We start from the raw sequence: 14662 nt of genomic DNA, 5'->3' as shown, positions 1-14662 counted from the left end.
TCGATGTAAACCAAGTCGTTCTTATTCTGCTACTGGAACTTCTCATGGACTTGCAGCGTTCGGCATGGTCCATTCGCTCCTGCTGGTTGTTTGCCGCCCGGACATCGCTAATGGCTGCGATCCGGTTGTCCAGCCGGATATAGAGTTAGGGGTACGGGAGGCGAGGGAGGAGAAGCTTCAGGGATTGGAGGAATCGGCGAAAGGTGTGCTGGCTCCCGTCTAGAGGTCGGCGGGCGTGGTGTCGTTGTAGACCAAGTCCTTGTTAGTCTGCTCTTGGAACTTCTCCTCAGCCCCCACCAAGTTTTCAACCGTGACTATACTCCGAGTAGAGAGGAGACTTGAAGGACTTGTGAGAATGGAAGATCACTTAGCTGTTGAAACGGGAAGGGTCTGCTCTGGAGTCCCTTTGACTGATTACTTGCTTGTGGGTAAGGGGTAATCGAATTCCTTTTGCCGAAAGAATTTCTTTTTCGCGACTATACTCGTTGGCCGATTCGTTGAGCAGAAAGCGACTGTATAGGAGTAATATAAGCCACATATTTTCAGGAGTATTTACCGTTGTTGTGATCCTCCCAATGAAGTGACTCTTGCCAGCTGTCTCGTACGGCTGGCCCCTTTCCCCGAAGCGCATCCACATTGTCTTGGTCTAGATGAAAGGCCAGGCGTATTCTCTGCAGGGATTCGGATGGTCTCGTAGTCAGGACAGTGTCTGGCAGCTTCGGTGTGGTATTCTGTTGTACCGGCGGTACGTAACGGGGATCGAGCGGTCTGGAAACTCTTTGTTTTGTTTTACTGTTCGACGGTATAGTTAGCACACTGGGTCGATTGTGTTGTCCGAGACCAAGCTGCTTCCAGAACATAGTCGTGGTATCCGGAATTTGTATCTGCCTTCCGAGGATCGTCGGAGGGTCGTCAAAGGCTCGTCCGAAACCCAAGGGAGACTCGTATTCGTCGTTCTTCGCTGTTTCGCTTCCTGTTTCCCGTGAGGTCAGTATACATTTAGAAAGGAGATGAAATGGAAGAAGGGTCGCTATAACGTACCACGTATAGTGTTACGGCAAGCATGGAAAGAAACAGAGCGAGCCTGGCATCCCAGGTTTCAGGGTAATCCTAGGTAACCATGTAGAGGAATCCCCTGGTGGTTCCCATCGGTACATAGTCGAAGTACTGCGAGTTTGTCAGAAGGTAACGTATACTAGTCCTGTTGGCAGTCAGCAATGCACCATCGCGAAACGTCCTGCTGCTCTTCTGGAGGTTGGGACTGTTTGCCTTCGCGCCAACCCCTTTGACGCGAAAAGACACAACAACAACAACGACGACAACATCAGGAACAAGAAGGAGGAGGAGGGATCGTCTAAAGGGGCTTCTACCCTGTGCTGCGGAGCGAACCCTCGATGCAGAAATCACCACGGGGCTCGGCTTCGTCCGGAGACAACCGGCTCTTGGATTCCCAGCGACTCGGGGAAATCAGCACGCGTGTATCTTGAAGAGTCGATTTAATTGCGCTGCTCACGTTAGGCTGCTGCCAGTGGGAATTATGTAGTGATGCCGTGCAATGTTCGAAGGACAGGGCGGTTTTCGTAGTTGCTGGAGTTTTCGTGTTTGGTGGATCGGCGTTAGTAGTCTCCGGTCGCCTATAGCAATTTGCTCCCCGCGATCCTTGTCTGCGAAGTTGGGCCCTTCAGTGTTGTCGCCTTGGATTTTGTCAACACCGCCGCCGTCGTCATCCAGGCTGGTACTCATCGCTGTGGTCGTTGTGAAGTTTGTCTCTATTGCCGCCGGCTTTGTCGGAAAGGACTGGAAGGAAAGCGCGGTTAGTAGCTCTTGTTGTTGCGATGGGCCAGTGGTAGACTGTTTGGTAGAACCTCGGACTCGAACCTCTCTGGATAGGTTATTGCACCCCCGAATAGGAAACTCGAGTTCTGGTAACGTGTGGCCTGGGTAACGGAACGGAACTGATATGGGCGATCGTGGGTTTGCAAGGAGGGGAAGTTGTCGTCGGGGCCCGTAACAGGATTTAGTCGGGACAAGCCTTCGCTTGGGTCTCGTAGGCGTCGGCCTTCGAAGAAGGGCTTAGTTGGGGCGATACTTCGCCAGTGTCTCTTTGGAAATGCGTATATCAGTCGAAATTGGTTGTGTTTGTATTCGCTCCATTAGATGTGTATTCGGCGTATGCAGCAGAGGGTGCTTGGTGGGGAGAAGTGGGATCGAATAGTGTGCTCGAGTAGGTGGCTTCGGGCATTTACAGGGCCTCCCACCCTGTAAAATCAGTGGAACGTCATCCCCGTCAGTTTCCCAGGCTACTCGCCATGTAAATTAATGGAAAGTCATGCCGGTCAGGACTTTTCGAAGGCGGCCAGTTAGTACTTTGTACCCGTAGTTAAACGAAACTAATACTGAGTTTCTGCTGGCTCACTGTAAGCAAGAACAAGAAATCCTAGACTTACATGTTGTTGCTCTCCAAGAGCAGGGAGATCGCTCGGCTCGGATACTGGAAGCAAATGTTTGTCTGACGAATGCTGCGTATTTGGTTTTAGTGGGTGGCTGTAGTGACAACACCCTGAGAAGGCTCAGAACTATTTTCCGTTCTTTCGCTGGAGACTGCTGGATGGCACCCATCGCAAAATAACCGTTAAGCATTTGCTCGTCGGCCGGTATGAGTGGAAAAAGCTATAAGAGAAAAGTAAAGAAATCCTCGACCATCGTCCTTTGTATGTGACAGGGAACACTCGACACCACGAGTGTGCTCCGTGGAAGTTGATGTCCGCCCCCAATGTTCTGCAGACATTCCTTGTATAGTTCCTGGTTTGGCCGTGGATAGGGATAAGATCGGGATGGACTCGGGTATGGTCTGGTAGGAGGCGCATTTGACTGATTCGCCTTCGCGTTGCTCGGGATGTCGTTCGTAAGATGCGCATTTGACTGATTCGCCTTCGCGTTGCTCGGGATGTCGTTCGTAAGATGCATTGTATGACTGGACCGCAACACTCATGCATTGGAGGCATACGTTTCGGTCTTCAGGTGATTGTATTGTTATGTCGAAAGAAAGTATTGAGTTGTTGTGTCGTGCTCGCAGGTTTGAGGAACATTGAAGCATAGTCACCGTTGAAGGGTCGCTGGTGGTTCGTAGAAGGGCTTCTACTCCTTCCTTCGAGCTCGTCGGTTGGACTCTGAGGCATAGAGTGCTGTATTGAAGTGTCTGGCGAAGGGAAATAGTTGATGAACAGTGAAAGCTAACCATAGTCTTTGCCCACAACGAATAGCTAAGGTGAAGGCTGTGGGTGCAGAAGTGCAGTTGGTGGTGCTGGTTGCCCAGGGACAATGCACTCAAGGCCTCTCTACTGCTGACCTGTTCACGGCAATTGAAAGACGTCCCAATGGCCACAGGGTAGACTACTGTGTCAATTGATACGGGATGCCCTTTGAATCCCATCAACCTATTCAAGCCAGTAACCGTCGGGATATAAGACACATCCCGTATCAATTTATACAGTGTTCTCTCCTAAAGCCACTGTATTGAAAGCAGTAACGTTTAGAATCGTCCTGGAAATCAACGGATAAGTTGAGGAATCAAGGGTCCGTAGTCAAACAATATTGCACCTAGGTAAATAATGCCGCATGATGTTTCACTCTCTAGGTTTCTACTGGCTTTTGCGGTTCATACTAGCTAGTCCTGCCAAACCACAGGTGTAGTAAGGCGCAGTCGGTCGTGTAATACTTCAAGGTCCTATAATGATTACGCGATTGTAGGACCTAGCTAGTTGAATCAATATATAATTGGTGGCCTACTGGATGTTGAAATTGATCTATGGGAGTGGCTGTTTCAAAGTGACTTCAATGAGAGTCTTGACAGCAGTCTCATTTGTTGTTAGCCATGCAATGTCATTACATTTGCCATAATTATCACGCATTCACAGAATGCAGGCAATTTGTCAAAATCAAGAATAAGAAAACCAAAGAGGGGCCAGGAAAGGTCAATAGCAAGTGGAATACATCCAAATCATCATGAAGAAACATTGCGGAGGCTCAGCACTGAATCCAGACAGACCTGGCCGGACCTAATCAAGAAGCTTGCTCTTTCAAGAGCGTATCATATATTAGACGCACGAATTCTCCATTTCTTCGAGAGGAAACGTGTATCGAATCGGGAGGTCAGGCTGATACGACTTGGACAGGCGAAAAGTCCTCATAAGCCTCTACAATCTTCATGATCAACTTTGCGAGGCCTTTTCCGAAGCTTCGGTCGCTCATCGCTGAAGTCACGGGTTCGGGACACTGAGTTAATCCTCAATACGTCAGCCTTTCCAGACAGAGCACCTGTGGAGCTTTTGGAGCACCACTTTCCGAGAATCGTGACTGATGCCGGGTTAGTTGATGTACTGTTTTGGCGTTAGCATGCCAGTTCCTTCGCACAGAATAATGATCAAGTTGGATCGATTGACGGACCCTGGTAACCCAACTGTGTTGGGACCAGTGAAGACCTGCCACGTTCAGTGATGTCATGAATAGTCCTTACTCCGGTGAGGCTGTTCAAGCCATGTGTTGAACTTGGGCGTTGCTCCTGCCGTGGCGGCTCACCTAAGCCTATTTCATTTGACAGCCGATAAGGCGGGTTTCGGATGGCGCAAACTACATGCAGATTGGCGTATTCCCTATCACTTGCACCTCAATCAAAACTGGTCAAGCTGCGTCGGCATACCCACCACGGTGCCTGATCTGCCTGATCTATTAGCGAGACCCGCTGGCTGAATGCTGGCACTGCCAGGGAGTATGATGCTGACGCTAATCGTCCTTACCAAGCTTAAAGTATCAACATCGGCCGTTTTGGGGCTGATCTGGAGATGGTGGTCGATCTAGTGGGTGTTGGGCAATTTTCTTGATCGACGCTGGCCAGGGGTTGCTTCCCGGCTCCTACCTATGATACGGGACCAATCCCTATTTGACAGGGTCTCTTCTCGGATGACTCCCAGCTCCTTCGATCTATGTAACACTCATATGGAACAAGGGCGTGTTCATAGTTATTATTCAAATCTCGGCACATGATACATCCCCTCGAGCCATAGATGCTCACCAGTCAGCTTCGAGACAGGGGGCTTAAGTTCAACAATAGTTGACACCCACGTGCTGTGTAAACGCAGTTATTGTTTGTCTTTCTATCTGCACACCGACGAGGATTTGCAGTATACGCTTATGGCTGCACTCATGTAAATTTGTTACATTTGAACCATAACCACTTCATACACAGACGAAATCATCAACATAAATCAGCATCGCAAGTATTCTATGCCATTTATTGTTTGTTATCTTGTTTTTCAATCTCCCCTGACCGAACTTCTCAAACACTCACTACAAACCATGTCGCAAGACGGAATGAACCTGGGCCCATCTGCGTGGTCAGAAGACATGTCTCGTCAACTGGCCTACGTTCTGGCCAGCATGACCCAACGCCTAGACGAGAGCGCCAACAGCTCCAGCTTTCACCCAACACCGCAACCCTCTTTACGAAAGTGGCTGTCGCACTATCTCAATGACAGAAGCCTGCCCTCGCCGCCCGCTGCGTTTGACCTACCCGAACCGCCGGCCCCCAATTCAGTGACATCCCGCCTGACGCGACACTCGACCAGATCGAAGAGATTCTTGTCGATGATGCCACGGACCTCCAAGGCTACCGCTACTATATGCTAAAGCCATTCCGCGACAGGCTCATTGAGAGCTGGGATCTGTATTACCCCTGGCTTCGGATTTGGCAACAGAAGGTCCGTGACGCCGCGGCAGACGCGCATGGTCGGGGCCTTTTGGGCAACGAGACTGAGCTCATGCATCGTCTGAAGAGACGGCACCCTCCACTGTCGGATATTAGCAAGTGCACGACAACATATCGTACAGGCTTTGGAGCGGAGCGCTTCACTTTCACCGGGATTGGCAGCAATCCGGCGGAGCACGCCGGCAACGAAGACGCAATGGATCGCGAGGTCGTGGTCGATGATAGCTCCTCGACCCTGTCTGACACTACATCTGATCCCAATCTGGGTAGTAAGGATGTTATCGACCTCAGAGACAGTGATTCTCCAGAATCATCACATGTCAATCCACGGATGTTCGGGGCGATACGCGCCGTCGATTATATGGCTCAGTATGGGGAAGTAGGCGCCCAAGTTTACCACTGGTTCAATACTGCCCTCGGCCGAGTCTCACGACCTGAGCCTTCAGAACTGCAAGTTCCGAGCGACGAAGATGAGAGGCAACTATTGAGCCACGCCGAGATTGCTGACGTTGAATTCGATACCACTACAGCCTGTACATATCCCATCACCCTATCTGAGGCAATACATCGCAGGTTTTGGGTTTGCAGAACCCGAGTTGGGGTGTTTTGTCTTCCTTGCCCTTGCCCGGAGATAGTGAGCCCAAACCCACCCGGCAGCAAGTCGGGAGCAACACACGATCTTGTTCCACGAAACTTCTACTTTGATCCTCTTGTTGGCGATCAAGGCTTGCGGCATTTCAAGACTAAACATAGCTTCCACGGCAAGACCACACCTGGATTGCTAGCGACACGTGGAAGAAAGGGTATGTTGTTTCGATTACCAAACTTGAGGATGATGCATAACACTAATCTCAAATGCATTATTTAAGTACAAGCCAGTCACTCAGAGGTTCCATCCATTGCTGCCCACAACTTTGCTATCAGTCTGTGGCACTCGGAACTAGACTCACAATGGGATATGATTACATACCTGGTTCCTACTAACGAGGAAATTCAGCGGAGGTCTACCATTGGCAGCTTGGTCAGTAAATCTGGGAAGGAGACCTCTTTGACGATCAAGAATAGCTTCCGCTTCCGCATCAAAGATGGTGGCGACGACACCTACGTTGTTCTGTGTACTCATCCCGACTGCGATCGTGTATTTACCAACTACCCTTTCCACCCACAGGCTGTGGCCCATTTCGAGAGAAGCCATGGATGCCAGATGAGTGACAGCCAGGTTATCAATCGATTCGCTTTTCGAGGTATGTTCATACATTTGGAACCCAATCACTTTCTAAACGCCATGTACAGTCATCAGCGATATTCCGACCGAAGATAACAATTCGTTATATCTGAGAGAACATCAAACGAACATACCTACGATCAGGGTCACGACAACCGGAGTCACACGTACAGCTGTAACGCGGGTTCATGATCACCTGCGTTACAAAACATGGAAAATGAAAGCGGTAGTAGATGCATGTCGCCAGCGTCGGTTGGATGAAAATGGGTCACTCTGGGAACTGAAGCAAAGGCTTTGTGAAGCTGATGCAGTCAACGATGAAAGTTCTCTACAGTTGGGTTCGCCCGAGAAGCCCGCCTATTTACGTCCAAAATGTCTGGAGTGTGGTCGAAATCTCCTGAATTGTGTCTATGTACTCAAGGGGAACAAGAACTCATGTGAGGCGTGTGTAAAGGGGAGTAGGACCTGCAGTTTTGAAGGCATTGGGCCAAGGACGAAGCTGCCCATGCTTGCGAAGGCGGCAGAAATGATGGCAACGAGTCGCACAACCCGAAACAGTAGATCGGTTCATGATAGTTCATATATATATAATACCAACATGGAAATGCACGAAGGCTATCGTTGAGAACATCAGCGGCATAATGTGTTCAAGCTACTTCGTAATAAAGTCATTCTTATCCACCACATTCCCAAGGAGAAGAGCTGGCAACGATGTGCTTACTTAGAAGGGTAATAGCTGCGAAAAGGTCGAAGATTGGACACATCTATTAGACTTGGCACTTATACCCAGTACACGATATGAAAATACCCAATGGAGTTAGCAGGCTGATAGGACAGCAGAGACTGAAGCCTTCAGTCAGATGTACCCAGGGGTACGTAAATTGACGGATGGTGTAGGGGGTAGGCATTTCCTATTGATCCTGGTACTACATCGGGTATCAGCCCCTGAGAGCCGGAATGACACGTCAATACAAATAACACGTCACAATTCCAAGTTTCACCATCCCATCAGCTCAGATTATTGACCATTGTAAAACAGGAACCATTTTATATCACTAAAGGTACTATATGCTCATTACAGACACGGATGAATTGTCCTGCCAACATCCACGTACTCGCAGTCTAGGAAAACGGATATCAGTACACCTCCCACACGCTAGCTGGGTTGCCCATTCCACTTCTAACTACCTCGTCTGTATTCCCCTCACAACATCTTCCAAGCATCGTTTTACGTTCTCTGACGGACTGAGAACCTGAACGAACGCTTATTCTTTGTGCCAGAATGACTCCATCCGATATGGGCTCTGCTTCATCCACTCTATATGGTGATAGCGACCACGACCGCACCTTCAAGGAAGGAGAGGCGTCAGTACTAACCTGCCCCCTTACTACCCCATACCACCATTCTTCTAATCTTTTATTCCTATTTCCAGGTGCGTTGGTTTGGATTTTGGACATAGTAGCTCCAAAATGAGCATGGCCTATTATCTGGGAAACAGCAACCTTCCCCATTTGCACCGGATTCCTATCCATGCCGACAACGCGAACGCCCATGTTCTCGAGCGACAGAGCGACCCCCACCAGCTTCTTGCCTCTGCGGGTCGATATAAGGATAGATGGGTGACGGGCTGGCTATCCCGGGAATGCGACCAGCGGATCCCACTCAAGTCAATACTCACGTACATTGCTGGCACCTCGCGAAAGCGTATCATGGAGCAGCTACCTGGAGGCAAGACGTTACACAGCATTATGGAGACAGACAAGTCGCTGGATAGCCGTACAATGCGAAGGCTTCTTGTCGAGCATTTCCAGCAGCTCTATCGATTTGCCGAAAGTGAAGCAGGCGACAAAGGGGTCAAGATCAAGGTGGTTGTGGTGACATTCCCCAATTATCTCTGCGCGGACGAGACGGACGATTTCTTCGAGCAGTACCGAGACACGCTATTTGAGATCATCCAGCCAATCTGGGGCGATCAGATCCGATATGAGGCTGTTAGCGAGGAACAGGCCACGGCCTTGTACGCTGTGGAGCCGTGCGACGACTTGTACAGCAAAGGTCCACGGACGAAGCGACTGCAGGAGTTGTTTGAAGGCTTGGAAGCCAGCGAGGGGTTGAACCTCCTTATCGCAGATAATGGCGGCAGCACGACGGTACGTCTGAGACTCTACAATTGATACAAACAGGCACAGTGGGCATTGACTGGTACGAGCGTATATCAATTATGTTCATCAATTATATCATCTGGCAGCCAATGATCCAAACCCCAAAGGTTCATCAATTCACATGTCATCTACGTTCTCCGCGTTATCACTACCTTGACGGTTATCACCTCTTCTTTGCGCTGTCCATGCTAATTCGAGTAGAACTTTCAGTCGCTTGGCATCTTCCTCGACAACTCCGGGGAGATCCTGCGCAGTCAATCCAACGTACCAGTCGGTATAGCCACCGGCTCCAAGGGAGGCAGCAACACAGTCAATGAGATTGTGGACATTGAAATCCGAAAGAAGCTTTGGAGACACATCTATGAGCAGAACTTGGCACCAGGCCAGTTAGCTGCCATGTCAAGGAAGTTCGACCGACGAAAGAAAGAACTTGACTATGCCAGGGGGATAGCGCCAATCACTTTTACCTGCAAGATTGCCGAAGGCGGTGCAGATACAGTTGATATGGTGATAGGCGGGGATGTCATCAGGACCGCCATCGAAGCTGCTTTCAACCCCGGGATTGAGTTGATCAAGAAGGAGATCAAGCGAGTGAAGAATCTCTGCAAAGATTTTGCTGTCTTGTTCTATGGTGGGAGCTACATGAACCCAGGCCTTTGGCACGCAACGAGCAAGATGATGGAGGGCATACGCAAGAATGCCAAGGAACGAAACATGGTCGTCAATTGGGCCTTCATGCGGACGGAGCCATACTGGTCCAGCGCCGTGTCAGCAGGCGCTGCCTTATCCATGATGCATTTGCCTGCCGCCGAAAGTCTCCTACTCAACTCCGCTTTGGGTATCCAGGAGGTAATATACCACCGTGGTTCATGGGGAGGCATAGGTGAAGCCGACGTGCTTTATCACGACCATAACCGCCGCAACTCGGTCGTCGATATTGACAACAGCAAGCCAAAGCGAGCCTCGGAACGTCGGTTTCCACTGGTCTGCGATCCGCTCTATGGCGAGCGAGTAGAAGCGGATGCACGTGATGCCAGATTGCCTGCCATCAAAATAGGAACAGAAGAGGAAAGCTACGGCAAGTTCTGTGTGTAAGATCTGGGATGGTGGCTTACGCCCGGGGATCTACCTCAAGGAAAGGTGCGTCTGCGGCTGAGTCTCCTCAAGGAGGACGAGGAAGAGCGGCCCAAGACGGACAGGTTGTCATTCTTGCTTACCGCCCAGAGGGTCAACGACTTTGAAAGCAGACTCAATGACGCCCGTGACAAGAAATGGGTCCTTCGGCTCGTGACAGATCCCCCGACCAAGCTGCTACAGGTGGACGACAACGTTTGCGAACTCCCGGTGTGGTGCGCCATGTGTGAGGGCGAGCTGGAATCGGCACGACGCTGCGAAACTTGCCCAGACTTTTGCATCTGTGAGAGTTGCCATCTAGACCTCTGTTTCAATCCCCACAAGCACCAGCATAAGAACTTCCTTCCACTCGTTATCCCAACCCACGACTCAGCCAAGGGCGTACCCAGAAACCCAGAGAGTGGCCCACATCGTCAAGAGTAACGACTGGGTACTTGGAGCGACATATTTACCTCTTCTTACCAGCACTAGGACTAGATAGCAAGAAGTCATTCTTTTATGAGATCGTGAGGATAATGTGGAGTATTTGCAGCGCCTCCGCTATCCTTCGTTGTAATCGCCACGGTATGATATATATTAGTGCTAATTATGAATGAGTTAAGGATTCGTTTGAATCCCAGAGTTCATGTTGTTCTGATCTTATTTCTCGCATCGTGTATCAATGCCTAATTACATGAATAAAGCCCTCATGTTTCTAACAATATCGAAGATTATCATGTGTCACTAAGCGATCGAGAGTGGTATAAACCATTATGAGGACACTGTACCTATTGTTATAAAAGCACAGGCAAGATATCCAGCTAGGTATAGAAAATTTGTTTCTTTTTCAAAAGCCATGAAATGGGCATTACACAGGATAACCCTGACCCTAACCCTAACCCGGAGCGTTGTTGTGACACTCTAACTGACCAGTGTCCTTTGAGATGCTCATTATGCAGAACGTCGCGTCATGACGGGGAGCTGGTGCCCTTGTAGCCGATTAATAACGCCTCTTATAATAGTCAACAACCATTCAATCTTTCAAGTACTGGTACTGCGGTTTTGCAATCATCGGAATGAACTCTGGTTGTCGCCTCCGAAGTTGCGGGTCAGCCTTTTTCTTTACCCCTATCACCGTTAATCCTCCAACTAGCTGTTTCGATTGAGTGGCATAGTCTGAACTAAGGATGCCTGCGTGGTCAGTGGCAACATTCGTCTTTAAACTCTGGACTGACTATTGACTCGGTACAGTTGGGTTGGTAAGTTGGTAATCCAACCTACAGTTGTGGACACGGCAAATGGTAGGAATCCCCAATACCCAATGGCTCTGACTATATATTTGATGATTGACACTTGAAACATCTTTGCGAGTATGCTTCCTCATTGTCCCTCCATCCATTGCTAGCCAAGCGCGACCACACTTTTAGTTAGTAGTCCCTTGGCTCATGATGATCTCCGACGCCCGTTCCGCTAGCGCGTACAGGGTGGCCGTGAGGTGACCGCTGATCTGAAGAGGGATTACCGAAGCGTCAACTACCCTGACGTTCTTGGTGCCGTACACGCGGAGCTTCGGGTCGACGACGCCGCCTAGGTCCCGCAACATCATAGCGGCGGTGCCGAGGCCGTGGTGGTTCGGGGTAGCTGTGCCGGGTAGGGAACCCCTGAGTCAGTTCGATGAGCAACCTAGGGCCTGCGAGAAAGGGCGTGATCTCCCCAGAGCCATAATGGTTCGGGGAAAGGATAGGGAGGCGGGAAGGAACGTAACGGGGTATTATGATACGGTGGCAAGGGAAGTTCGGGGTAGAGGTAATAGACAGAGATTGTCGATGTCCGGTTAAAGGGAGCAACCACGATGCGTACGATGCTAACCCCGGCTTTCTACCAACGTCGCTCCTAGCGCAGGAAGTCCAATGGAAGTAGAGGCAACAAATTTATACAAGGGTGTGGGAGAGATATTGCTTCAGCGTCTGCCTTTTGTGGCAAAACGGCTTTGGTGTGGCCGGACGATTGGCTCATTTGCATGCCGCTAGCACCGTTGCCACTCGGCATCCCCAACGAGTGGAGGGAAGATTGCCTTACCCGTATTTGCCAAGTGCGCCTCCCACCGCGCGTCCGTCGCATTGGAGTCCGGCAAGGCCTCCGGACCGGGCACCGTGTTGGCCCCCACCAGCTCGGACATGGGCGCCGTCCTCCAGAATTTCTGTGCGGCGCGTCCAGCAGCTACGGCGATGGTCTTGTCGAAGTCGGCAAGGAGGTATTGCGGGTTAATCACCTGTCAGATCATAGCCGTGATGTTAGTCTACGTTCCTGTTCCCTTTAGGTGATGGATAACTAGTTGTTACCGAGGGTGGACAAGCACAGGTGAGAAAGAACGAATTGGCCGCGGTTATGGTAGATGCCGCTGGGTATGTGGAATCGACCGAGACGGGTTTCCGAAGAGGGAAAAAAAAGGAAAGAGGAGGCACCAGGCGGCAAAGGGGAAGAGAATGGAAATAGTGCAAGGGGACTGAACAATATGTATTCATGCGCTTACCGGGCCACGGCTCCAGCGGCCGAGGTGGACGCTGCCCCGTGAGAACGGAAGCAGCGGCCACCATGCCGATCCGAACTGGCCGGGCCTTGCGAAACCGATGATCTCGGCGACGGTCGCGTTCTTCGCGAAGATGAGGTCGTGTTGGACGCGGAGGACGCGCTCCAGCGCCTTGGCGGAAATGCGACCGCCGTTCGCGGCGGCGATCTGCGTGGACCAAGCGGGGAGGGAGTCGAGGGTGCGGGAGGCGAGGGCGGGGAGGTTCCCTTCGCCGAATAAGTCGGCCGCGGTCAGGAAGGTGGCGTAAGGGGGGATGACCCCTGTGTCGAGGTCGTCGGGCGTGGTGCCGTTGTAGATCAAGACGACGTTGGGCTGCTCATGGAAGTTCTCGCCGACTCCCGGGAGGTTGACGACCGTGGGTATACCAAAAGCGGAGAGGATACTGTACTGATTAACGTTCACGTTCCTCTTGAATGGACGATTAAGATAAAGAAAAGGGGGAAAGAGCGAATAGGAATGGAGTGGTGAAGGGTAATGTGGCCTTACTCTGGATTGCCTACCCCTGACTGTTCGAGGATCAGGGGCGTCCGAATCGCTCCCGCCGATAGAATCACTTCCCTTTTCGCCACAACCGTTACCATATTCCCGTCCGGAGTCTCGTATTCCACTCCTCGCGCCACAACGGTCGCGTCACCGTTCTCATCCGTCTGCCCCTGTGACGTGCCACACCCGTCGCCCTCCCATACCACCCGTTTCACCACCCCCTGAACGATGTCCAGGTTCGGCCGGCCCGCTACGTCCCAAAAATACGCCCTCGCCGCGTCCTCACGCACATTTGCGTTCCGGTCAACCGTCATGGGCCATGCCGCGAACCCCCGTACGTCGCCGCCGTTGGGGTCTCGGTTCCATTTCTGTCCTAGCGCCTCCCACGTGGTACGCATTCGGTCGAACAACGTCCCGTTCAGCATTTCGTACGGGTAGCTCGTCCGTAGCGGCCCCGAGTTCCCGTGGTACCGCGGGATCCACGACGCGCCTGCCGCCGCTTGAGCCTCGGTGGGAGGGGAGAACGCCTCGCTGCGAAGATAGTACGGGTACATGGTTTTCCAGTCCCACCCGGGGTTACCGAATGCGGCCCATGCGTCGAGCTCGGCGGCATCGCCGCGGATGTACGTCATGCCGTTGATGGTGCTGGTGCCTCCGATAGCCTTACCCTGGTGGTACTCCAGCGAACGGTTCGCGAGAGGTACTTTTGTGCGGTCGTCGTATCTATACACACAAATTGGTTAGAACCTTCTCCCTCTCCGTACGAGTATGCGTTAAGAGGTGGTGCGCCGCCGCGTATGGGCCGGGCCCAAACGGGGAAAAGGGGGCGCTAAAGTATACTGTTTAAGGGTCAGTCGGGGTTTTATAAAAATACAAGCATATGTTCCCGGGGTCTTTTTTACCATTGCCAGTCTATATGCGTATTGAAGGGGACGGTAAAGGCGAGGGGGCTCGTAACGTTGGGGTTGGCATGTTCGTCGCCCCCGGCTCAATCACTAACACGGAGGTATAGGGGTCGGCGGACAGCCGGTTGGCAACGACGAGACCCGATGTCCCGGCCCCGGCAACGATATAGTCGTACGTGCCGCCTCCGGCCACGCCGACACGGCCGTTTGCCGCGGCCAGGATCAGTCGCAGTGCCATTGGTCGGGGTTGTATGAGGCAACTACGCATGTCGTCGCGCGGGTAGATCCAGATGAAGTCGATAGAACGGGTGGATAAAAGATTTGATCGTTTGCCTTTGTCTAAAAAAAGTAGATGGTTGATACTCATGGGAGGGAGATGATGAGGGGTAGGCCTTGGCGTTATAGCCGTGATGCTCACG

The 14662-nt window shown here is 51.4% G+C and overlaps 4 protein-coding genes across 4 annotated transcripts; 2 read left to right on the top strand and 2 right to left on the bottom strand.

The window, feature by feature from the left end:
* Positions 1-219: 219 nt before the first annotated feature.
* PG997_001894 (uncharacterized protein) lies at positions 220-1743 on the bottom strand (the record flags this gene model as incomplete). The annotated part of the gene is made up of 4 exons (XM_066806209.1): positions 220-314; positions 557-973; positions 1390-1457; positions 1514-1743. 4 exons carry the CDS (start codon positions 1741-1743, stop codon positions 220-222), a joined length of 810 nt encoding a protein of 269 aa, XP_066673505.1.
* A 3612-nt stretch (positions 1744-5355) lies between these two features.
* On the top strand, positions 5356-6976 carry PG997_001893 (uncharacterized protein; the record flags this gene model as incomplete). The annotated part of the gene is made up of 4 exons (XM_066806208.1): positions 5356-5592; positions 5688-6567; positions 6634-6879; positions 6933-6976. 4 exons carry the CDS (start codon positions 5356-5358, stop codon positions 6974-6976), a joined length of 1407 nt encoding a protein of 468 aa, XP_066673504.1.
* Positions 6977-8286: 1310 nt separating this feature from the next.
* On the top strand, positions 8287-10709 carry PG997_001892 (uncharacterized protein; the record flags this gene model as incomplete). Its single annotated transcript, XM_066806207.1, has 4 exons — positions 8287-8354; positions 8423-9140; positions 9354-10241; positions 10293-10709. The coding sequence occupies 4 exons, from the start codon at positions 8287-8289 to the stop codon at positions 10707-10709; spliced, it is 2091 nt and encodes a 696-aa protein (XP_066673503.1).
* Positions 10710-11688: 979 nt separating this feature from the next.
* On the bottom strand, positions 11689-14481 carry PG997_001891 (glucose oxidase; the record flags this gene model as incomplete). The annotated part of the gene is made up of 5 exons (XM_066806206.1): positions 11689-11906; positions 12345-12537; positions 12799-13263; positions 13434-14061; positions 14339-14481. The coding sequence occupies 5 exons, from the start codon at positions 14479-14481 to the stop codon at positions 11689-11691; spliced, it is 1647 nt and encodes a 548-aa protein (XP_066673502.1).
* Between the last annotated feature and the right edge of the window lie 181 nt (positions 14482-14662).

The sequence above is a fragment of the Apiospora hydei genome, assembly GCF_038363865.1.
Source record: "Apiospora hydei strain CBS 114990 chromosome Unknown utg000003l_segment0_segment0, whole genome shotgun sequence".
NCBI classification, from domain to species: Eukaryota; Fungi; Ascomycota; class Sordariomycetes; order Amphisphaeriales; family Apiosporaceae; genus Apiospora; species Apiospora hydei.
The sequence above is the reverse complement of the archived record's forward strand: the minus strand, read 5'-3'. Positions and strand labels throughout refer to the sequence as shown.